General features: G+C 39.9%; 1 protein-coding gene across 1 annotated transcript in view; it reads right to left on the reverse strand.

Annotated features, from left to right (window-relative positions):
• slc1a9 (solute carrier family 1 member 9) overlaps window positions 1–26,575 on the reverse strand; it is an 89,042-nt gene that overhangs the window by 36,254 nt on the left and 26,213 nt on the right. The window contains exons 2-4 of the mRNA XM_052491433.1: window positions 12,520–12,693; window positions 10,396–10,548; window positions 9,446–9,702 (exon numbers count right to left, since the gene is read on the reverse strand). Coding sequence (XP_052347393.1) covers window positions 9,446–9,702; window positions 10,396–10,548; window positions 12,520–12,693 — 584 coding nt within the window. The remainder of the gene's footprint in view (window positions 1–9,445; window positions 9,703–10,395; window positions 10,549–12,519; window positions 12,694–26,575) is intronic.

Here is a 26,575-nt window from a genome sequence, read left to right on the forward strand (position 1 = left end):
GTTCAATGTTCTCTACCTATATAGTACTGTAAATACCCCAATTCATGTTGTTCTGTTCAATGTTCTCTACCTATATAGTACTGTAAATACCCCAATTCATGTTGTTCTGTTCAATGTTCTCTACCTATATAGTACTGTAAATACCCCAATTCATGTTGTTCTGTTCAATGTTCTCTACCTATATAGTACTGTAAATACCCCAATTCATGTTGTTCTGTTCAATGTTCTCTACCTATATAGTACTGTAAATACCCCAATTCATGTTGTTCTGTTCAATTTTCTCTACCTATATAGTACTGTAAATACCCCAATTCATGTTGTTCTGTTCAATGTTCTCTACCTATATAGTACTGTAAATACCCCAATTCATGTTGTTCTGTTCAATGTTCTCTACCTATTTAGTACTGTAAATACCCCAATTCATGTTGTTCTGTTCAATCTTCTCTACCTATTTAGTACTGTAAATACCCCGATTCATGTTGTTCTGGTCAATGTTCTCTCCCTATATAGTACTGTAAATACCCCAATTCATGTTGTTCTGTTCAATGTTCTCTACCTATATAGTACTGTAAATACCCCGATTCATGTTGTTCTGTTCAATCTTCTCTACCTATATAGTACTGTAAATACCCCGATTCATGTTGTTCTGTTCAATGTTCTCTACCTATATAGTACTGTAAATACCCCAATTCATGTTGTTCTGTTCAATGTTCTCTACCTATATAGTACTGTAAATACCCCAATTCATGTTGTTCTGTTCAATGTTCTCTGCCTATATAGTACTGTAAATACCCCAATTCATGTTGTTCTGTTCAATGTTCTCTACCTATATAGTACTGTAAATACCCCAATTCATGTTGTTCTGTTCAATGTTCTCTACCTATATAGTACTGTAAATACCCCAATTCATGTTGTTCTGTTCAATGTTCTCTACCTATATAGTACTGTAAATACCCCAATTCATGTTGTTCTGTTCAATGTTCTCTACCTATATAGTACTGTAAATACCCCAATTCATGTTGTTCTGTTCAATGTTCTCTGCCTATATAGTACTGTAAATACCCCAATTCATGTTGTTCTGTTCAATGTACTCTACCTATATAGTACTGTAAATACCCCAATTCATGTTGTTCTGTTCAATGTTCTCTGCCTATATAGTACTGTAAATACCCCAATTCATGTTGTTCTGTTCAATGTTCTCTACCTATATAGTACTGTAAATACCCCAATTCATGTTGTTCTGTTCAATGTTCTCTACCTATATAGTACTGTAAATACCCCAATTCATGTTGTTCTGTTCAATGTTCTCTACCTATATAGTACTGTAAATACCCCAATTCATGTTGTTCTGTTCAATGTTCTCTACCTATTTAGTACTGTAAATACCCCAATTCATGTTGTTCTGTTCAATGTTCTCTACCTATATAGTACTGTAAATACCCCAATTCATGTTGTTCTGTTCAATCTTCTCTACCTATATAGTACTGTAAATACCCCAATTCATGTTGTTCTCTTCAATGTTCTCTGCCTATATAGTACTGTAAATACCCCAATTCATGTTGTTCTGTTCAATGTTCTCTACCTATATAGTACTGTAAATACCCCAATTCATGTTGTTCTTTCAATGTTCTCTGCCTGTATAGTACTGTAAATACCCCAATTCATGTTGTTCTGTTCAATGTTCTCTACCTATATAGTACTGTAAATACCCCAATTCATGTTGTTCTGTTCAATGTTCTCTACCTATATAGTACTGTAAATACCCCAATTCATGTTGTTCTGTTCAATGTTCTCTACCTATATAGTACTGTAAATACCCCAATTCATGTTGTTCTGTTCAATGTTCTCTACCTATATAGTACTGTAAATACCCCAATTCATGTTGTTCTGTTCAATGTTCTCTACCTATATAGTACTGTAAATACCCCAATTCATGTTGTTCTGTTCAATGTTCTCTACCTATATAGTACTGTAAATACCCCAATTCATGTTGTTCTGTTCAATGTTCTCTGCCTATATAGTACTGTAAATACCCCAATTCATGTTGTTCTGTTCAATGTTCTCTGCCTATATAGTACTGTAAATACCCCAATTCATGTTGTTCTGTTCAATCTTCTCTACCTATATAGTACTGTAAATACCCCAATTCATGTTGTTCTGTTCAATGTTCTCTACCTATATAGTACTGTAAATACCCCAATTCATGTTGTTCTGTTCAATGTTCTCTACCTATATAGTACTGTAAATACCCCAATTCATGTTGTTCTGTTCAATGTTCTCTACCTATATAGTACTGTAAATACCCCAATTCATGTTGTTCTGTTCAATGTTCTCTGCCTATATAGTACTGTAAATACCCCAATTCATGTTGTTCTGTTCAATGTACTCTACCTATATAGTACTGTAAATACCCCAATTCATGTTGTTCTGTTCAATGTTCTCTACCTATATAGTACTGTAAATACCCCAATTCATGTTGTTCTGTTCAATGTTCTCTACCTATTTAGTACTGTAAATACCCCAATTCATGTTGTTCTGTTCAATCTTCTCTACCTATTTAGTACTGTAAATACCCCAATTCATGTTGTTCTGTTCTATGTTCTCTACCTATATAGTACTGTAAATACCCCAATTCATGTTGTTCTGTTCAATGTTCTCTACCTATATAGTACTGTAAATACCCCAATTCATGTTGTTCTGTTCAATGTTCTCTACCTATTTAGTACTGTAAATACCCCAATTCATGTTGTTCTGTTCAATCTTCTCTACCTATTTAGTACTGTAAATACCCCAATTCATGTTGTTCTGGTCAACGTTCTCTACCTATATAGTACTGTAAATACCCCGATTCATGTTGTTCTGTTCAACGTTCTCTACCTATATAGTACTGTAAATACCCCGATTCATGTTGTTCTGTTCAACCTTCTCTACCTATATAGTACTGTAAATACCCCGATTCATGTTGTTCTGTTCAATGTTCTCTGCCTATATAGTACTGTAAATACCCCGATTCATGTTGTTCTGTTCAATGTTCTCTACCTATATAGTACTGTAAATACCCCAATTCATGTTGTTCTGTTCAATGTTCTCTACCTATATAGTACTGTAAATACCCCAATTCATGTTGTTCTGTTCAATGTTCTCTACCTATATAGTACTGTAAATACCCCAATTCATGTTGTTCTGTTCAATGTTCTCTACCTATATAGTACTGTAAATACCCCAATTCATGTTGTTCTGTTCAATGTTCTCTACCTATATAGTACTGTAAATACCCCAATTCATGTTGTTCTGTTCAATGTTCTCTACCTATATAGTACTGTAAATACCCCAATTCATGTTGTTCTGTTCAATTTTCTCTACCTATATAGTACTGTAAATACCCCAATTCATGTTGTTCTGTTCAATGTTCTCTACCTATATAGTACTGTAAATACCCCAATTCATGTTGTTCTGTTCAATGTTCTCTACCTATTTAGTACTGTAAATACCCCAATTCATGTTGTTCTGTTCAATCTTCTCTACCTATTTAGTACTGTAAATACCCCAATTCATGTTGTTCTGGTCAATGTTCTCTCCCTATATAGTACTGTAAATACCCCAATTCATGTTGTTCTGTTCAATGTTCTCTACCTATATAGTACTGTAAATACCCCAATTCATGTTGTTCTGTTCAATCTTCTCTACCTATATAGTACTGTAAATACCCCGATTCATGTTGTTCTGTTCAATGTTCTCTACCTATATAGTACTGTAAATACCCCAATTCATGTTGTTCTGTTCAATGTTCTCTACCTATATAGTACTGTAAATACCCCAATTCATGTTGTTCTGTTCAATGTTCTCTACCTATATAGTACTGTAAATACCCCAATTCATGTTGTTCTGTTCAATGTTCTCTACCTATATAGTACTGTAAATACCCCAATTCATGTTGTTCTGTTCAATGTTCTCTACCTATATAGTACTGTAAATACCCCAATTCATGTTGTTCTGTTCAATGTTCTCTACCTATATAGTACTGTAAATACCCCAATTCATGTTGTTCTGTTCAATGTTCTCTACCTATATAGTACTGTAAATACCCCAATTCATGTTGTTCTGTTCAATGTTCTCTACCTATATAGTACTGTAAATACCCCAATTCATGTTGTTCTGTTCAATGTTCTCTACCTATATAGTACTGTAAATACCCCAATTCATGTTGTTCTGTTCAATGTTCTCTACCTATATAGTACTGTAAATACCCCAATTCATGTTGTTCTGTTCAATGTTCTCTACCTATATAGTACTGTAAATACCCCAATTCATGTTGTTCTGTTCAATGTTCTCTACCTATATAGTACTGTAAATACCCCGATTCATGTTGTTCTGTTCAATGTTCTCTACCTATATAGTACTGTAAATACCGCGATTCATGTTGTTCTGTTCAATGTTCTCTACCTATATAGTACTGTAAATACCCCAATTCATGTTGTTCTGTTCAATGTTCTCTACCTATATAGTACTGTAAATACCCCAATTCATGTTGTTCTGTTCAATCTTCTCTACCTATATAGTACTGTAAATACCCCAATTCATGTTGTTCTGTTCAATGTTCTCTACCTATATAGTACTGTAAATACCCCAATTCATGTTGTTCTGTTCAATGTTCTCTACCTATATAGTACTGTAAATACCCCAATTCATGTTGTTCTGTTCAATGTTCTCTACCTATATAGTACTGTAAATACCCCAATTCATGTTGTTCTGTTCAATGTTCTCTACCTATATAGTACTGTAAATACCCCAATTCATGTTGTTCTGTTCAATGTTCTCTACCTATATAGTACTGTAAATACCCCAATTCATGTTGTTCTGTTCAATGTTCTCTACCTATATAGTACTGTAAATACCCCAATTCATGTTGTTCTGTTCAATGTTCTCTACCTATATAGTACTGTAAATACCCCAATTCATGTTGTTCTGTTCAATGTTCTCTACCTATTTAGTACTGTAAATACCCCAATTCATGTTGTTCTGTTCAATCTTCTCTACCTATTTAGTACTGTAAATACCCCAATTCATGTTGTTCTGTTCAATGTTCTCTACCTATATAGTACTGTAAATACCCCAATTCATGTTGTTCTGTTCAATGTTCTCTACCTATATAGTACTGTAAATACCCCAATTCATGTTGTTCTGTTCAATGTTCTCTACCTATATAGTACTGTAAATACCCCGATTCATGTTGTTCTGTTCAATGTTCTCTACCTATATAGTACTGTAAATACCCCGATTCATGTTGTTCTGTTCAATGTTCTCTACCTATATAGTACTGTAAATACCGCGATTCATGTTGTTCTGTTCAATGTTCTCTACCTATATAGTACTGTAAATACCCCAATTCATGTTGTTCTGTTCAATGTTCTCTACCTATATAGTACTGTAAATACCCCAATTCATGTTGTTCTGTTCAATGTTCTCTACCTATATAGTACTGTAAATACCCCAATTCATGTTGTTCTGTTCAATCTTCTCTACCTATTTAGTACTGTAAATACCCCAATTCATGTTGTTCTGTTCAATGTTCTCTACCTATATAGTACTGTAAATACCCCAATTCATGTTGTTCTGTTCAATGTTCTCTACCTATATAGTACTGTAAATACCCCAATTCATGTTGTTCTGTTCAATGTTCTCTACCTATATAGTACTGTAAATACCCCAATTCATGTTGTTCTGTTCAATGTTTTCTACCTATATAGTACTGTAAATACCCCAATTCATGTTGTTCTGTTCAATGTTCTCTACCTATTTAGTACTGTAAATACCCCAATTCATGTTGTTCTGTTCAATGTTCTCTACCTATTTAGTACTGTAAATACCCCAATTCATGTTGTTCTGTTCAATGTTCTCTACCTATATAGTACTGTAAATACCCCAATTCATGTTGTTCTGTTCAATGTTCTCTACCTATATAGTACTGTAAATACCCCAATTCATGTTGTTCTGTTCAATGTTCTCTACCTATATAGTACTGTAAATACCCCAATTCATGTTGTTCTGTTCAATGTTCTCTACCTATATAGTACTGTAAATACCCCAATTCATGTTGTTCTGTTCAATGTTCTCTACCTATATAGTACTGTAAATACCCCAATTCATGTTGTTCTGTTCAATGTTCTCTACCTATATAGTACTGTAAATACCCCAATTCATGTTGTTCTGTTCAATGTTCTCTACCTATATAGTACTGTAAATACCCCAATTCATGTTGTTCTGTTCAATGTTCTCTACCTATATAGTACTGTAAATACCCCAATTCATGTTGTTCTGTTCTGTTCAAATATTGTTCTGTTCAATGTTCCTACCTATATAGTACTGTAAATACCCCAATTCATGTTGTTCTGTTCAATGTTCTCTACCTATATAGTACTGTAAATACCCCAATTCATGTTGTTCTGTTCAATGTTCTCTACCTATATAGTACTGTAAATACCCCAATTCATGTTGTTCTGTTCAATGTTCTCTACCTGTTCAATGTTCTCTACCTATATAGTACTGTAAATACCCCAATTCATGTTGTTCTGTTCAATGTTCTCTACCTATATAGTACTGTAAATACCCCAATTCATGTTGTTCTGTTCAATGTTCTCTACCTATATAGTACTGTAAATACCCCAATTCATGTTGTTCTGTTCAATGTTCTCTACCTATTTAGTACTGTAAATACCCCAATTCATGTTGTTCTGTTCAATGTTCTCTACCTATTTAGTACTGTAAATACCCCAATTCATGTTGTTCTGTTCAATGTTCTCTACCTATATAGTACTGTAAATACCCCAATTCATGTTGTTCTGTTCAATGTTCTCTACCTATATAGTACTGTAAATACCCCAATTCATGTTGTTCTGTTCAATGTTCTCTACCTATATAGTACTGTAAATACCCCAATTCATGTTGTTCTGTTCAATGTTCTCTACCTATATAGTACTGTAAATACCCCAATTCATGTTGTTCTGTTCAATGTTCTCTACCTATATAGTACTGTAAATACCCCAATTCATGTTGTTCTGTTCAATGTTCTCTACCTATATAGTACTGTAAATACCCCAATTCATGTTGTTCTGTTCAATGTTCTCTACCTATATAGTACTGTAAATACCCCAATTCATGTTGTTCTGTTCAATGTTCTCTACCTATATAGTACTGTAAATACCCCAATTCATATTGTTCTGTTCAATGTTCTCTACCTATATAGTACTGTAAATACCCCAATTCATGTTGTTCTGTTCAATGTTCTCTACCTATATAGTACTGTAAATACCCCAATTCATGTTGTTCTGTTCAATGTTCTCTACCTATATAGTACTGTAAATACCCCAATTCATGTTGTTCTGTTCAATGTTCTCTACCTATATAGTACTGTAAATACCCCAATTCATGTTGTTCTGTTCAATGTTCTCTACCTATATAGTACTGTAAATACCCCAATTCATGTTGTTCTGTTCAATGTTCTCTACCTATATAGTACTGTAAATACCCCAATTCATGTTGTTCTGTTCAATGTTCTCTACCTATATAGTACTGTAAATACCCCAATTCATGTTGTTCTGTTCAATGTTCTCTACCTATATAGTACTGTAAATACCCCAATTCATGTTGTTCTGTTCAATGTTCTCTACCTATATAGTACTGTAAATACCCCAATTCATGTTGTTCTGTTCAATGTTCTCTACCTATATAGTACTGTAAATACCCCAATTCATGTTGTTCTGTTCAATGTTCTCTACCTATATAGTACTGTAAATACCCCAATTCATGTTGTTCTGTTCAATGTTCTCTACCTATATAGTACTGTAAATACCCCAATTCATGTTGTTCTGTTCAATGTTCTCTGCCTATATAGTACTGTAAATACCCCAATTCATGTTGTTCTGTTCAATGTTCTCTACCTATATAGTACTGTAAATACCCCAATTCATGTTGTTCTGTTCAATGTTCTCTACCTATATAGTACTGTAAATACCCTTCTCTACTCTAAAGCAAAACTCTACTTCCGTGATGCCATAAGCCATTCCTTTTTATGAACTAGTCTGTATATATACAGTCCCTTCCAAAGTATTGGCTCCCCTTAACTTCTTCCACATGTTGTTGTGTTACAGCTTGAATTTAAAATGGATTAAATAGAGATTTTTGGTCACTGGCCTACAAACAATACCACAATGTCAAAGTGGAATTATATTTGAGGAATTTTTACATATTGATTACAAATGAAAAGCTGAAATGTGTTGAGTCAATAAGTATTCAACCCCTTTGTTATGGCAAGCCTAAATATATTAAAAAGTCAACATTTGCTTAATATGTCAAACAATGGACCCAGATTCAACCACAATGATCAGGTTTTCCAATGCCTCGCAAAGAGGGGCACCTATTTAAAACAGTTACAGAGTTTATGAGCTGTGATAGGAGAACACTGAGGATGGATCAACATTGTAGTTACACCACAATACTAACCTAATCAACAGAGTGAAAAGAGGAACGTCTGACAGAATACAAATGTTCCTAAATATGCATCCTTGGTGCAGTAAGGCACTAAAGTAAAACTACAAAAAAATGTGGCAAAGAAATTACCTTTATGTCCAGAATACAAAGTTTTATGTTTGGGGAAAATCCAACAGAACACATCACTGAGTATCACTCATATTTTCAAGCATGGCAGTGGCTGCATCATGTTATGGGTATGCTTGTGACTTGTTTTTTAGGATAAAAATAAACGGAATAGAGTTAAGCACAGGCAAAATCCTGGTTCAGTCTGCTTTCCAACAGACACTGGGAGACAAATTCACCTTTCAGCAGGGCAATAACCGAAAACACAAGGCCAAATTAACACTGGAGTTGCTTACCAAGATGATGTTGAATGTTCCTGAGTGGCCTAGTTATATTTTTGACAGAGCTTGAAGAATTTTTAAAAGAATAATGTGCAAATATTGTACAATCCAAAGCTCTTACAGACTTACCCAGAAAGACTCAGACCTGTAATCGCTGCCAAAGGTGACTCTAACATGTAATGGGGTTGAGTACTTTTCTAATCAAGATATATTACTGTTTTGTTTTTCACAAATATTTTACAAATGTTAATATTTTTCTTCCAGTTTGACATTACAGAGTATTTAGTGTAGATCGTTGACAAAAAAAGACAATGAAATCCATTTGAATCACTTTTTAACACAACAAAATGTGGGGAAAGTAAAGGGGTGTAATACCTTCTGAAGGCTCTGTAACAATCAATTGCGAATTGGACACAATTGCCCCATAAGCCACACATTCCCAATGCTGGTCATTAAAGTCCGGCTTTGATAGGGTCCAAATCTCACAATAACAACTGAACATCCATTGTTTGATGGGGTCAGAGTTTAGTTCTGCGTCTGGGTCCAGTTCTAGTTCTGGGTCTGGGTCCTACCTGTTGGAAGCAGGCCTGCACCAGGTTTTCAGGGAACAGGTTCCTGATGAGGTCCAGGAAGGCGTCCACACTGCTGACCTCCTGGTTCTTGGGGGCCGTGTCCTGCTCCTGACTGCTCCTGAGTTTGGGGTTTCCCGGGTGGATCCCCAGGACCAGGATGACCCCCAGGATGGCAGCTATGACCGTAGTGGACATGTAGTAGACCATGGCCCTGGAGCCCATCCTCCCACTGGAACGAGCATCCAGACCAGCCAGACCTGGGAGGGAGAGAGACTGATGAGCAGGGCACCTTCCACTTGAATATGTGTGTGTGTGTGTGTGTGTGTGTGTGTGTGTGTGTGTGTGTGTGTGTGTGTGTGTGTGTGTGTGTGTGTGTGTGTGTGTGTGTGTGTGTGTGTGTGTGTGTGTGTGTGTGTGTGTGTGTGTGTGTGTGTGGACGTGTTTAACTATTCTTGTGGGAACCAGAAGTCTCAACAGAAGTAGTAAACAAATACAAATTTGACCACCAGAAGTCTCACCAGGACATTCTGTTAGTCCGATGCTATTTCTAAGGGGTTTAGGGTTAAGGTTAGAATTAGTGCTACGGTTAGAATTACATTAAGGATTTGGGGCTAGGGTTAGTTTTAGGGTTAGAATTAGGAGTTAGGGTAAGGTTTAACATTAAGGTTTTTGGGTTAAGGTTAGGGTTATGGTTATGGTTAAGATTGGTAAGAGTACTGGTTAGGGTTAGAGTTAGGTTTAGGTTTAGGTTTAGGGTTAGGGGTAAAGGAAAATAGGATTTTGAATGGGATGGAATTGTGTGTCCCCACAAGGTCAGCTGTATAAGACTGTGTGTGTGTGTGTGTGTGTGTGTGTGTGTGTGTGTGTGTGTGTGTGTGTGTGTGTGTGTGTGTGTGTGTGTGTGTGTGTGTGTGTGTGTGTGTGTGTGTGTGTGTATTACAACAGTGTACCTGTGATGAGGCTGGAGATGATGAGGGGCAAGATGAGCATCTTCAGCATCCTCATGAGGATGTCTCCAGGAAAGGACACCAGCATCAGGGTGTTGGGGTCTGTAATAGAAACATACCGCAGCAGCATCCCAAACAGCGACCCCGCTATTACACCTGTTACAGTTCACAGAGGAGAGGAGTAAGCACAACAGCCACACAATGGTTTCCTCTGTCACCCTTACAGCTTCCGTGAGAGCACAGAGAGAAGAGATTCCAGTGAAACACTTCAGAAGAGCATTTTGAGAGGGTTTATAATCACAGCGTCTGACTCATTGGATTTCATTTCCATTCCAGGGGGATTTACAGTAAGTACACGAGTGCCAACAAGAAGTGATGTGTACAGTGCATTGGAAAGTATTCAGACCCCTTGACCTTTTCCACACTTTGTTGCGTTACAGCCTTTTTCTAAAATTGATTAAAAATACAAATCCTCATTAATCTACACACAAAACCCCATAATGACAAAGTGAAAACTAGATTGGAGTCCAACTGTGGTAAATTCAATTGATTGGACATGATTTGGAAAGGCACACACCTGTCTATATAAGGTCCCACAGTTGACAGTACATGTCAGAGCGTAAACCAAGCCATGAGGTTGAAGGAATTTTCCGTAGAGCTCCGAGACAGGACAGTGTCGAGGCACAGATCTGGGGAAGGGTACCAATTTATTTTGCAGCTTTGAAGGTCCCCAAGACCACAGTGGCTTCCATCATTCTTAAATGGAAGAAGTTTGGAACCACTAAGACTCTTCCTAGAGCTGTCCGTCTGGCCAAACGGAGCAATCGGGGGAGAAGGGCCTTGGTCAGAGAGGTGACCAAGAACCCGATGGTCACTCTGACAGAGCTCCAGAGTTCCTCTGTGGAGATGGGAGAACCTTCCAGAAGGACAACCATCTCTGCAGAACTCCACCAATCAGGCCTTTATGGTAGACTGGCCAGACGGAAGCCACTCCTCAGTAAAAGGCACATGACAGACTGCTTGGAGTTTGCCAAAAGGTACCTAAAGGACTCTCAGATCATAGGAAACAAGATGGTCTGGTCAGATTAAACCAAGATTGAACCCTTTGGCCTGAATGCCAAGCGTCACATCTGGAGGAAACCTGGCACCATCCCTACTGTGAAGCATGGTGGTGGCAGCATCATGCTGTGGGGATGTTTTTCAGTGGCAGGGACTAGGAGACTAGTCAGGAATGAGGGAAAGATGAACGGAACAAAGTACAGAAAGATCCTTGATGAAAACCTGTTCCAGAGCGCTCAGGACCTCAAACTGGGGCGAAGGTTTACCTTTCAACAGGACAACAACCCTAAGCACACAGCCAAGACAATGCACTAGTGGCTTTGGGACACGTTTCTGAATGTCCTTGAGTGGCCCAGCTAGAGCCCGGACTTGAACCCGACTGAACATCTCTAGGGAGACCTGAAAACGCTACCATCCAACCTGTCAGAACATGAGGATCTGCCGAGAAGAATGGGACAAACTTCCCAAATACAGGTGTGCAAAGCTTAGCGTCATACCCAAGAAGACTCAAGGCTGTAATCGCTGCCAAAGGTGCTTCAACAACGTTCTGAGTATATTACCTGAATACTTATGTAAATGTGATATTTCCATTTTTTTGTTTTTATACATTCGCAATAACGTCTAAAAATGTGTTTTTGCTTTGTCATTATGGAGGTTTATGTGTAGATTGATGAGAAAAATATATCATTTTGATCATTTTTAACTTAACAAAATGTGGAAAAAATGTAAGGGGTCTTTATACTTTCCGAATGCACTGTATGTACTAACTATGTGCTTGATATGTAACTACGGTGGAGAAAACTTAGAGAGAAGTGCCATGTGTGTAAAATGTGTGGGAGAAAGCTGTAAAAAACCTGTAAAAAAATAATAGAGAAAGTGTGTTATTGTCATCCGAAGAGGGGGATGGGCTAATAAAACATTTAATAAAATGTTTACATATAAAAAATTGTGCGCTAGCGCAGGTAATACAGAAAGCTGAAATGCAGCGTAACACTTTATAACCACTGAAAGCAATGAAATAATTGATTTCCTAACAGTTGACCACCATGAAGCGAGGTAGGCACCTACCCAGTATAGTGAGGACGAGCAGTGAGTTTCGGATGAGGAAGCCACAGTAGGTTCCCAAGAAACTATTGGGAAGTTTGGGTTCCAACAAGTCCAACACTCCAGCTCCAACAATGGGTGGCTCATCATAATGGGCCTTGTTAGACTGGTGGACTGGCTGCTGATTCGTCATCCTGTCTGTGGTAGAGAGGGAGACAGTGAGAGAGGGAGGTGTTTAACACCATCACCATACCAAGGAAACACCGAAACCGTTGGGTGCTGTTGACTAAGATGAGTAACATAGATCTGACAGATCAGTCAGGTTAAGGTCTGATAAATGTCATTACATTGAGAAGGAATGTACCCACAACCTGAATAATACAGGATATGGAGGTGGAGAAAGATGGATGGAAAACAGTTGGGAGAGAGACGGAGAGAGACGGAGAAAGACGGAGAGAGACGGAGGGAGACGGAGAGAGACAGAGAGAGACGGAGAGAGACGGAGGGAGACGGTGAAAGATGGAGAGAGATGGAGAGAGACGGAGGGAGACGGAGAAAGACGGAGAGAGACGGAGTGAGACGCAGAGAGACGGAGAGAGACGGAGAGAGACGGAGAGATACGGAAGGAGACGGAGAGAGACGGAGAGAGACGGAGGGAGACGGAGAGAGACGGAGAGAGACGGAGAGAGACGGAGAGAGACGGAGTGAGACGGAGAGAGACGGAGAGAGACGGAGAGAGACGGAGAGAGACGGAGTGAGACGGAGAGAGACGGAAGGAGACGGAGAGAGACGGAGAGAGACGGAGTGAGACGGAGAGAGACAGAGAGAGACGGAGTGAGACGGAGAGAGACGGAAGGAGACGGAGACAGTGTCGAGGCACAGATCTGGGGAAGAGAGACAGAGAGAGACGGAGTGAGACGGAGAGAGACGGAAGGAGACGGAGAGAGACGGAGAGAGACGGAGTGAGACGGAGAGAGACGGAAGGAGACGGAGAGAGACGGAGAGAGACGGAGAGAGACGGAGGGAGACGGAGGGAGACGGAGAGAGACGGAGAGAGACGGAGAGAGACGGAGAGAGACGGAGAGAGACGGAGGGAGACGGAGAGAGACAGAGAGAGACGGAGGGAGACGGAGGGAGATGGAGAGAGACGGAGAGAGACGGAGAGAGACGGAGAGAGACGGAAGGAGACGGAGAGAGACGGAGAGAGACGGAGAGAGACGGAGGGAGACGGAGGGAGATGGAGAGAGACAGAGAGAGACGGAGAGAGACGGAGAGAGACGGAGAGAGACGAAGTAAGAAAGCACTCTGACAATCATCTGAGAGTCATGTCATAGGAATGATCAACGATAATCTGACAATGTGAGTGATGGTGCACAATTCTATTCAAGTCAACCAGAGAATCACCGAAGTCACCCACTAAACCAAACCCCCCACTTCTACCAGAGAAGGAACATCCAGCCTAACATCAGGTATCAGACGAGACAGGTTCAAACATCGTCAACCAGGTGGACATGCAATCCAAATAAGACCTTTACATAAAAGCACCAATATTATGTAAGCAATTTAAATCTGATCAGGTTTGATACATTCTAATAATATTCAACTAATAACGACTCAGTCTGCCTCGTCTGTCTGTTCCAGTGTTCCAATGCTGTGACCAGCAGCACCAGCTCCAACAGAGTGTAGAGAGGGATGATGAATCCCACTCCCACCAGAGATAAACACATCTGGAGAGCAACATGGCGGTGTGTGAAGTCAGCGTCAGGAACCTGAGTGGCACATTTACAAACAGACAGCCTCCGCTGGACAATCGCACATGATTATAATTCATCAGCCATGCAGATGGCATTTCTACATGAGGAAGAATAGTGAAAACCCTGACCAAAATGCACGTAGACCAGTCTAGTCTAACCTCCTTCTATTCCCTCTCTCCTTCCTTCTTTACCTCCTCCACTCTCTATGGACCTCACCCTTTGACCTCACGTCTCTCCATCATGCTCTCTTTCCCTGCTCTGTTCATCAGCTTGTCTTCATCTGTCGTTTAAAGTCCAACAACAGTTGCTGCCCGAGCATAAAGAGGGATTGCCAGCAAATGCAACAAAAAAAAATTGGGGGGAGGGGAATCTCTTGCCAAGTTTCGATAGCAGACCGATATAATCCCTTGTGAACTGTGCGGTGGGGGGAAGGGGAGGGGCGGAGGGGGCTCCCTGTTTCTGGTACTGTACCAATCCTCTTTACAAAATTAATTTCATTCTTAACATTAAGAACAATGTTTACAAACATCCAGGAGACAATGTACTGCACTCCAATTACCCAGCAGTCCTACTGTTGGAGTGTGAGTCAGGAACCCCACCATGATCTGATGAACTGTAGAATCACTGTACTATCAGAAATGCACAGAGTAGACCAATGAACACACAGAGTGTTTATGTGCATCCCAAATAGTAATCTTTTCTTTATATAGTGTAGAGCCAGGCCCATAGGGCTCTGGCCAAAAGTAGTGCACTATAAAGGGAAAGGGTGCCATTTGGGACACAGATCTCATTGCCAATACTTTGTTCAGTAGGATGGCAGTGCCAAGTCTACAGCCCAGGTCTACAGCTCTTAGGATGGGTATTAAGACCTTGGAGGAGGTCAGACAGAGGACCCGACCCCATAGAATGACATATACAGTAGGAATTGAATAAGATCTCTATGCCTGACCCACTGTCCTACCAAACGTCAGGATGCATCCTGCATCATGTAATGAGGATATATCCTGAAGATTGAACAGTGCATAAATTGCAATGACATGCTCAATGACCTGTAGCCTGCTGTAGCCATGTTGCAAATCCATTTTGTTCCCTAGACTAAGGGATTATTTTCAGTCTCTAGGAAATGTAGGAATGGCCTGAACAGTGGGCTCAAACAGACCAACACGGAAGAAAGTCCACATGTAGCTCTGGACCAGAGCTAGCCTCCAACAGACTGAAAGGGAAGACAGTTCACATGTAGCCCTGGACCAGAGCTAGTCTCCAACAGACTGACAGAGAAGATAGTCCACATGTATCCCTGGACCAGAGCTAGCTTCCAATAGACTGACAGAGAAGATAGTCCACATGTAGCCCTGGACCAGAGCTAGCTTCCAATAGACTGACAGAGAAGATAGTCCACATGTAGCCCTGGACCAGAGCTAGCTTCCAATAGACTGACAGAGAAGATAGTCCACATGTAGCCCTGGACCAGAGCTAGTCTCCAACAGACTGACAGAGAAGATAGTCCACATGTAGCCCTGGACCAGAGCTAGTCTCCAACAGACTGACAGGGCAGATAGTCCACATGTAGCCCTGGACCAGAGCTAGCCTCCAATAGACTGACAGAGAAGATAGTCCACATGTAGCCCTGGACCAGAGCTAGCTTCCAATAGACTGACAGAGAAGATAGTCCACATGTAGCCCTGGACCAGAGCTAGCCTCCAATAGACTGACAGAGAAGATAGTCCACATGTAGCCCTGGACCAGAGCTAGCTTCCAATAGACTGACAGAGAAGATAGTCCACATGTAGCCCTGGACCAGAGCTAGTCTCCAACACACTGACAGGGCAGATAGTCCACATTTAGCCCTGGACCAGAGCTAGCTTCCAATAGACTGACAGAGAAGATAGTCCACATGTAGCCCTGGACCAGAGCTAGCTTCCAATAGACTGACAGAGAAGATAGTCCACATGTAGCCCTGGACCAGAGCTAGCTTCCAATAGACTGACAGAGAAGATAGTCCACATGTAGCCCTGGACCAGAGCTAGCTTCCAATAGACTGACAGAGAAGATAGTCCACATGTAGCCCTGGACCAGAGCTAGCTTCCAATAGACTGACAGAGAAGATAGTCCACATGTAGCCCTGGACCAGAGCTAGCTTCCAATAGACTGACAGAGAAGATAGTCCACATGTAGCCCTGGACCAGAGCTAGCTTCCAATAGACTGACAGAGAAGATAGTCCACATGTAGCCCTGGACCAGAGCTAGCCTCCAACAGACTGACAGGGCAGATAGTCCACATGTAGCCCTGGACCAGAGCTAGCTTCCAATAGACTGACAGAGAAGATAGTCCACATGTAGCCCTGGACCAGAGCTAGCTTCCAATAGACTGACAGAGAAGATAGTCCACATGTAGCCCTGGACCAGAGCTAGCCATAGGGACTTGTCATATTAGTTTATGTTACATCATATCACAGATGAGTAATGTGCTTAGTTATATGTTCATCATAATCGCAGCACCCAGAACAGTATCTTGAATGAAGGCTTGCTAGCTATATGATTGTCAGTCTTTTACAAGATACTATATACATAAAAGCAGACAGTCAATGGGTTTACACTGTTAAGTCAGAGCCCTTACGGTAAATCCAGGATTTGGTCAAACATGACAGAGATATTACAACCATGGCAGGTAGGTTCAACAGTAGGTTCAAAGGAATACTGTAGCTTTCTCTGAGAAGAAAGCTACAGTATTCCTCAGGAAAAGGCTTTAGGGAAGCACTCAGAACAGAAACATGTGTTAGAAATGAACATAAAGCACCAGGGATGAAGGAGGATACTTCAAAGACAGCAAGTCTCAACGGGAAAGAAAGCTGTAATCCTTACTGGCAGGGGTGTTACTGGCAGTGGTGATTTTCTTTACGTGTCGTGCCATGTTGAGCTCTCCTGGATCAGCAAGAAGACCAGAGTGAAACTAGTTCCATGCATCCAGATTCCAGAGATACTCACATCCCCTGAATGGTCATGCCAGTCTAGTCAGGACAGCTAATCTCTCTCTCTTCTCTCTCTCTTAGGAGGAGAGGCTTACATCACCATAGAATGTAATCCAATATCGCTGAGCTATCAATGCACATATTAACATTGGATCTGAAAACAAACTACCTATGTTATGATCTCTCTCACAATCACTATCAGTATCACTATCAGCATCACGATCATTATCAATATGACTATCACTTTCACTATGACGATCAGTATCTATCATGGTCACTATGATGATCAGTATCTATCACTGTCACTATGATGATCAGTATCTATCACTGTCACTGTCACTATTAAGATCAGCATCTATCACTGTCACTGTGACTATGATGATCAGTATCTATCACTGTCACTGTCACTATTAAGATCAGCATCTATCACTGTCACTGGCACTATTACGATCAGCATATATCACTGTCACTGTCACTATGACGATCAGAATCTATCACTGTCACTGTCAATATGATGATCAGTATATATCACTGTCACTGTCACTATGATGATCAGTATATATCACTGTCACTATGACGATCAGCATCTATCACTGTCACGGTCACTATGACGATCAGAATCTATCACTGTCACTGTCAATATGATGATCAGTATCTATCACTGGCACTGTCACTATGATGATCAGTATATATCACTGTCACTGTCACTATGATGATCAGTATATATCACTGTCACTATGACGATCAGAATCTATCACTGTCACTGTCAGTATTACGATCAGCATCTATCACTGTCACTGTGATGATCAGCATCTATCACTGTCACTGTCAATATGATGATCAGTATCTATCACTGTCACTATGACCATCCGCATCTATCACTGTCACTATGATGATCAGCATCTATCACTGTCACTGTCACTATGACGATCAGCATCTATCACTGTCACTATGATGATCAGTATCTATCACTGTCACTGTCACTATGATGATCAGTATCTATCACTGTCACTGTCACTATTACAATCAGCATCTATCACTGTCACTGTCACTATGATGATCAGTATCTATCACTGTCACTGTCCCTATTACGACCAGCGTCTATCACTGTCACTGTCACTATTACGATCAGCATCTGTCACTGTCACTGTCACTATGATGATCCGCAATTATCACCGTCACTATGATGATCAGCATCTATCACTGTCACTGTCGCAATGATGATCAGTATCTATCACTGTCCCTATTACGATCAGCATCTATCACTGTCACTGTCCCTATTACGATCAGCATCTATCACTGTCACTGTCACTATTACGATCAGCATCTGTCACTGTCACTGTCACTATGATGATCAGCATCTATCACTGTCACTGTCACTATGATGATCAGTATCTATCACTGTCCCTATTACGATCAGCATCTATCACTGTCACTGTCACTATGATGATCAGCATCTATCACTGTCACTGTCACTATGATGATCAGTATCTATCACTGTCACTATGATGATCAGTATCTATAACTGTCACTATGACGATCAGCATCTATCACTGTCACTATGATGATCAGTATCTATCACTGTCACTGTCACTATTACAATCAGCATCTATCACTGTCACTGTCACTATGATGATCAGTATCTATCACTGTCACTATGATGATCAGTATCTATCACTGTCACTGTCCCTATTACGATCAGCATCTATCACTGTCACTGTCACTATTACGATCAGCATCTGTCACTGTCACTGTCACTATGATGATCAGCAGCTATCACTGTCACTGTCACTATGATGATCAGTATCTATCACTGTCACTATGATGATCAGCATCTATCACTGTCACTGTTGCTATGATGATCAGTATCTATCACTGTCCCTATTACGATCAGCATCTATCACTGTCACTGTCACTATAATGATCAGTATATATCACTGTCACTATTACGATCAGCATCTATCACTGTCACTGTCACTATGATGATCAGCATCTATCACTGTCACTGTCACTATGATGATCAGTATCTATCACTGTCACTATTACGATCAGCATCTATCACTGTCACTGTCACTATGATGATCAGTATCTATCACTGTCCCTATTACGATCAGCATCTATCACTGTCACTGTCACTATAATGATCAGTATATATCACTGTCACTATTACGATCAGCATCTATCACTGTCACTGTCACTATGATGATCAGCATCTATCACTGTCACTGTCACTATGATGATCAGTATCTATCACTGTCCCTATTACGATCAGAATCTATCACCGTCACTGTCAGTATTACGATCAGCATCTATCACTGTCACTATGATGATCAGCATATATCACTGTCACTGTCACTATGATGATCCGCATCTATCACTGTCACTATGATGATCAGTATCTATCACTGTCACTATGACGATCAGCATCTATCACTGTCACTATGATGATCAGTATCTATCACTGTGACTGTCACTATGATGATCAGCATCTATCACTGTCACTGTCACTATGACGATCAGCATCTATCACTGTCACTATGATGATCAGTATCTATCACTGTCACTGTCACTATTACAAACAGCATCTATCACTGTCACTGTCACTATGATGATCAGTATCTATCACTGTCACTGTCACTATGATGATCAGTATCGATCACTGTCACTGTCACTATGATGATCAGTATCTATCACTGTCACTGTCCCTATTACGATCAGCATCTATCACTGTCACTGTCACTATTACGATCAGCATCTATCACTGTCACTGTCACTATGATGATCAGTATCTATCACTGTCCCTATTACGATCAGCATCTATCACTGTCACTGTCACTATAATGATCAGTATATATCACTGTCACTATTACGATCAGCATCTATCACTGTCACTGTCACTATGATGATCAGCATCTATCACTGTCACTGTCACTATGATGATCAGTATCTATCATTGTCACTATGATGATCAGAATCTATCACTGTCACTGTCACTATGATGATCAGTATCTATCACTGTCCCTATTACGATCAGAATCTATCACTGTCACTGTCAGTATTACGATCAGCATCTATCACTGTCACTGTCACTATGATGATCAGCATCTATCACTGTCACTGTCACTATGATGATCAGTATCTATCACTGTCACTATGACGATCAGCATCTATCACTGTCACTATGATGATCAGTATCTATCACTGTCACTGTCACTATTACAATCAGCATCTATCACTGTCACTGTCACTATGATGATCAGTATCTATCACTGTCACTGTCACTATGATGATCAGTATCGATCACTGTCACTGTCACTATGATGATCAGTATCTATCACTGTCACTGTCCCTATTACGATCAGCATCTATCACTGTCACTGTCACTATTACGATCAGCATCTGTCACTGTCACTGTCACTATGATGATCAGCATCTATCACTGTCACTGTCACTATGATGATCAGTATCTATCACTGTCCCTATTACGATCAGCATCTATCACTGTCACTGTCACTATGATGATCAGCATCTATCACTGTCACTGTCACTATAATGATCAGTATATATCACTGTCACTATGATGATCAGCATCTATCACTGTCACTGTCACTATAATGATCAGTATATATCACTGTCACTATGATGATCAGCATCTATCACTGTCACTGTCACTATGATGATCAGCATCTATCACTGTCACTGTCACTATGATGATCAGGATCTATCACTGTCACTATGATGATCAGCATCTATCACTGTCACTGTCGCTATGATGATCAGTATCTATCACTGTCCCTATTACGATCAGCATCTATCACTGTCACTGTCACGATCAGCATTTATCACTGTCACTGTCACTATAATGATCAGTATATATCACTGTCACTATGATGATCAGTATCTATCACTGTCACTATGATGATCAGCATCTATCACTGTCACTGTCACTATGATGATCAACATCTATCACTGTCACTATGATGATCAGTATCTATCACTGTCACTGTCACTATTACAATCAGCAGCTATCACTGTCACTGTCCCTATTACGATCAGCATCTATCACTGTCACTGTCACTATGATGATCAACATCTATCACTGTCACTGTCACTATGATCATGAGCATCTATCACTGTCACTGTCACTATGATGATCACCATCTATCACTGTCCCTATTACGATCAGCATCTATCACTGTCAGTATGATGATCAGCATCTATCACTGTCACTGTCACTATGATGATCAGTATCTATCACTGTCACTATGACGATCAGCATCTATCACTGTCACTATGATGATCAGTATCTATCACTGTCACTGTCACTATGATGATCAGCATCTATCACTGTCACTGTCACTATGACGATCAGTATCTATCACTGTCACTGTCACTATGATGATCAGTATCGATCACTGTCACTGTCACTATGATGATCAGTATCTATCACTGTCACTGTCCCTATTACGATCAGCATCTATCAATGTCACTGTCACTATTACGATCAGCATCTGTCACTGTCACTGTCACTATGATGATCAGCATCTATCACTGTCACTGTCACTATGATGATCATTATCTATCACTGTCCCTATTACGATCAGCATCTATCACTGTCACTGTCACTATGATGATCAGTATATATCACTGTCACTGTCACTATGATGATCAGCATCTAACACTGTCACTGTCACTATAATGATCAGTATATATCACTGTCACTATGATGATCAGCATCTATCACTGTCACTGTCACTATGATGATCAGCGTCTATCACTGTCACTGTCACTATGACGAACAGCATCTATCACTGTCACTATGATGATCAGTATCCTTCACTGTCACTGTCACTATTACAATCAGCATCTATCACTGTCACTGTCACTATGATGATCAGTAATTATCACTGTCACTGTCACTATGATGATCAGTATCTATCACTGTCACTGTCCCTATTACGATCAGCATCTATCACTGTCACTGTCACTATTACGATCAGCATCTGTCACTGTCACTGTCACTATGATGATCAGCATCTATCACTGTCACTGTCACTATTACAAACAGCATCTATCACTGTCACTGTCACTATGATGATCAGTATCTATCACTGTCACTGTCACTATTACAAACAGCATCTATCACTGTCACTGTCACTATGATGATCAGTATCTATCACTGTCACTGTCACTATGATGATCAGTATCGATCACTGTCACTGTCACTATGATGATCAGTATCTATCACTGTCACTGTCCCTATTACGATCAGCATCTATCACTGTCACTGTCACTATTACGATCAGCATCTGTCACTGTCACTATGATGATCAGTATCTATCACTGTCCCTATTACGATCAGCATCTATCACTGTCACTGTCACTATAATGATCAGTATATATCACTGTCACTATTACGATCAGCATCTATCACTGTCACTGTCACTATGATGATCAGCATCTATCACTGTCACTGTCACTATGATGATCAGTATCTATCATTGTCACTATGATGATCAGAATCTATCACTGTCACTGTCACTATGATGATCAGTATCTATCACTGTCCCTATTACGATCAGAATCTATCACTGTCACTGTCAGTATTACGATCAGCATCTATCACTGTCACTGTCACTATGATGATCAGCATCTATCACTGTCACTATGATGATCAGTATCTATCACTGTCACTATGACGATCAGCATCTATCACTGTCACTATGATGATCAGTATCTATCACTGTCACTGTCACTATTACAATCAGCATCTATCACTGTCACTGTCACTATGATGATCAGTATCTATCACTGTCACTGTCACTATGATGATCAGTATCGATCACTGTCACTGTCACTATGATGATCAGTATCTATCACTGTCACTGTCCCTATTACGATCAGCATCTATCACTGTCACTGTCACTATTACGATCAGCATCTGTCACTGTCACTGTCACTATGATGATCAGCATCTATCACTGTCACTGTCACTATGATGATCAGTATCTATCACTGTCCCTATTACGATCAGCATCTATCACTGTCACTGTCACTATGATGATCAGCATCTATCACTGTCACTGTCACTATAATGATCAGTATATATCACTGTCACTATGATGATCAGCATCTATCACTGTCACTGTCACTATAATGATCAGTATATATCACTGTCACTATGATGATCAGCATCTATCACTGTCACTGTCACTATGATGATCAGCATCTATCACTGTCACTGTCACTATGATGATCAGTATCTATCACTGTCACTGTCACTATTACAATCAGCATCTATCACTGTCACTGTCACTATGATGATCAGTATCTATCACTGTCACTGTCACTATGATGATCAGTATCGATCACTGTCACTGTCACTATGATGATCAGTATCTATCACTGTCACTGTCCCTATTACGATCAGCATCTATCACTGTCACTGTCACTATTGATCAGCATCTGTCACTGTCACTGTCACTATGATGATCAGCATCTATCACTGTCACTGTCACTATGATGATCAGTATCTATCACTGTCCCTATTACGATCAGCATCTATCACTGTCACTGTCACTATGATGATCAGCATCTATCACTGTCACTGTCACTATAATGATCAGTATATATCACTGTCACTATGATGATCAGCATCTATCACTGTCACTGTCACTATAATGATCAGTATATATCACTGTCACTATGATGATCAGCATCTATCACTGTCACTGTCACTATGATGATCAGCATCTATCACTGTCACTGTCACTATGATGATCAGGATCTATCACTGTCACTATGATGATCAGCATCTATCACTGTCACTGTCGCAATGATGATCAGTATCTATCACTGTCCCTATTACGATCAGCATCTATCACTGTCACTGTCACTATGATGATCAGCATTTATCACTGTCACTGTCACTATAATGATCAGTATATATCACTGTCACTATGATGATCAGTATCTATCACTGTCACTATGATGATCAGCATCTATCACTGTCACTGTCACTATGATGATCAACATCTATCACTGTCACTATGATGATCAGTATCTATCACTGTCACTGTCACTATTACAATCAGCAGCTATCACAGTCACTGTCCCTATTACGATCAGCATCTATCACTGTCACTGTCACTATTACGATCAGCATCTATCACTGTCACTGTCACTATGATCATGAGCATCTATCACTGTCACTGTCACTATGATGATCACCATCTATCACTGTCCCTATTACGATCAGCATCTATCACTGTCAGTATGATGATCAGCATCTATCACTGTCACTGTCACTATGATGATCAGTATCTATCACTGTCACTATGACGATCAGCATCTATCACTGTCACTATGATGATCAGTATCTATCACTGTCACTGTCACTATGATGATCAGCATCTATCACTGTCACTGTCACTATGACGATCAGTATCTATCACTGTCACTGTCACTATGATGATCAGTATCGATCACTGTCACTGTCACTATGATGATCAGTATCTATCACTGTCACTGTCCCTATTACGATCAGCATCTATCAATGTCACTGTCACTATTACGATCAGCATCTGTCACTGTCACTGTCACTATGATGATCAGCATCTATCACTGTCACTGTCACTATGATGATCATTATCTATCACTGTCCCTATTACGATCAGCATCTATCACTGTCACTGTCACTATGATGATCAGTATATATCACTGTCACTGTCACTATGATGATCAGCATCTAACACTGTCACTGTCACTATAATGATCAGTATATATCACTGTCACTATGATGATCAGCATCTATCACTGTCACTGTCACTATGATGATCAGCGTCTATCACTGTCACTGTCACTATGACGAACAGCATCTATCACTGTCACTATGATGATCAGTATCCTTCACTGTCACTGTCACTATTACAATCAGCATCTATCACTGTCACTGTCACTATGATGATCAGTAATTATCACTGTCACTGTCACTATGATGATCAGTATCTATCACTGTCACTGTCCCTATTACGATCAGCATCTATCACTGTCACCGTCACTATTACGATCAGCATCTGTCACTGTCACTGTCACTATGATGATCAGCATCTATCACTGTCACTGTCACTATTACAAACAGCATCTATCACTGTCACTGTCACTATGATGATCAGTATCTATCACTGTCACTGTCACTATTACAAACAGCATCTATCACTGTCACTGTCACTATGATGATCAGTATCTATCACTGTCACTGTCACTATGATGATCAGTATCGATCACTGTCACTGTCACTATGATGATCAGTATCTATCACTGTCACTGTCCCTATTACGATCAGCATCTATCACTGTCACTGTCACTATTACGATCAGCATCTGTCACTGTCACTATGATGATCAGTATCTATCACTGTCCCTATTACGATCAGCATCTATCACTGTCACTGTCACTATAATGATCAGTATATATCACTGTCACTATTACGATCAGCATCTATCACTGTCACTGTCACTATGATGATCAGCATCTATCACTGTCACTGTCACTATGATGATCAGTATCTATCATTGTCACTATGATGATCAGAATCTATCACTGTCACTGTCACTATGATGATCAGTATCTATCACTGTCCCTATTACGATCAGAATCTATCACTGTCACTGTCAGTATTACGATCAGCATCTATCACTGTCACTGTCACTATGATGATCAGCATCTATCACTGTCACTATGATGATCAGTATCTATCACTGTCACTATGACGATCAGCATCTATCACTGTCACTATGATGATCAGTATCTATCACTGTCACTGTCACTATTACAATCAGCATCTATCACTGTCACTGTCACTATGATGATCAGTATCTATCACTGTCACTGTCACTATGATGATCAGTATCGATCACTGTCACTGTCACTATGATGATCAGTATCTATCACTGTCACTGTCCCTATTACGATCAGCATCTATCACTGTCACTGTCACTATTACGATCAGCATCTGTCACTGTCACTGTCACTATGATGATCAGCATCTATCACTGTCACTGTCACTATGATGATCAGTATCTATCACTGTCCCTATTACGATCAGCATCTATCACTGTCACTGTCACTATGATGATCAGCATCTATCACTGTCACTGTCACTATAATGATCAGTATATATCACTGTCACTATGATGATCAGCATCTATCACTGTCACTGTCACTATAATGATCAGTATATATCACTGTCACTATGATGATCAGCATCTATCACTGTCACTGTCACTATTACGATCAGCATCTATCACTGTCACTGTCACTATGATCATGAGCATCTATCACTGTCACTGTCACTAT

This window comes from Oncorhynchus keta, chromosome 32, assembly GCF_023373465.1.
Source record: "Oncorhynchus keta strain PuntledgeMale-10-30-2019 chromosome 32, Oket_V2, whole genome shotgun sequence".
Lineage (NCBI taxonomy): Eukaryota > Metazoa > Chordata > Actinopteri > Salmoniformes > Salmonidae > Oncorhynchus > Oncorhynchus keta.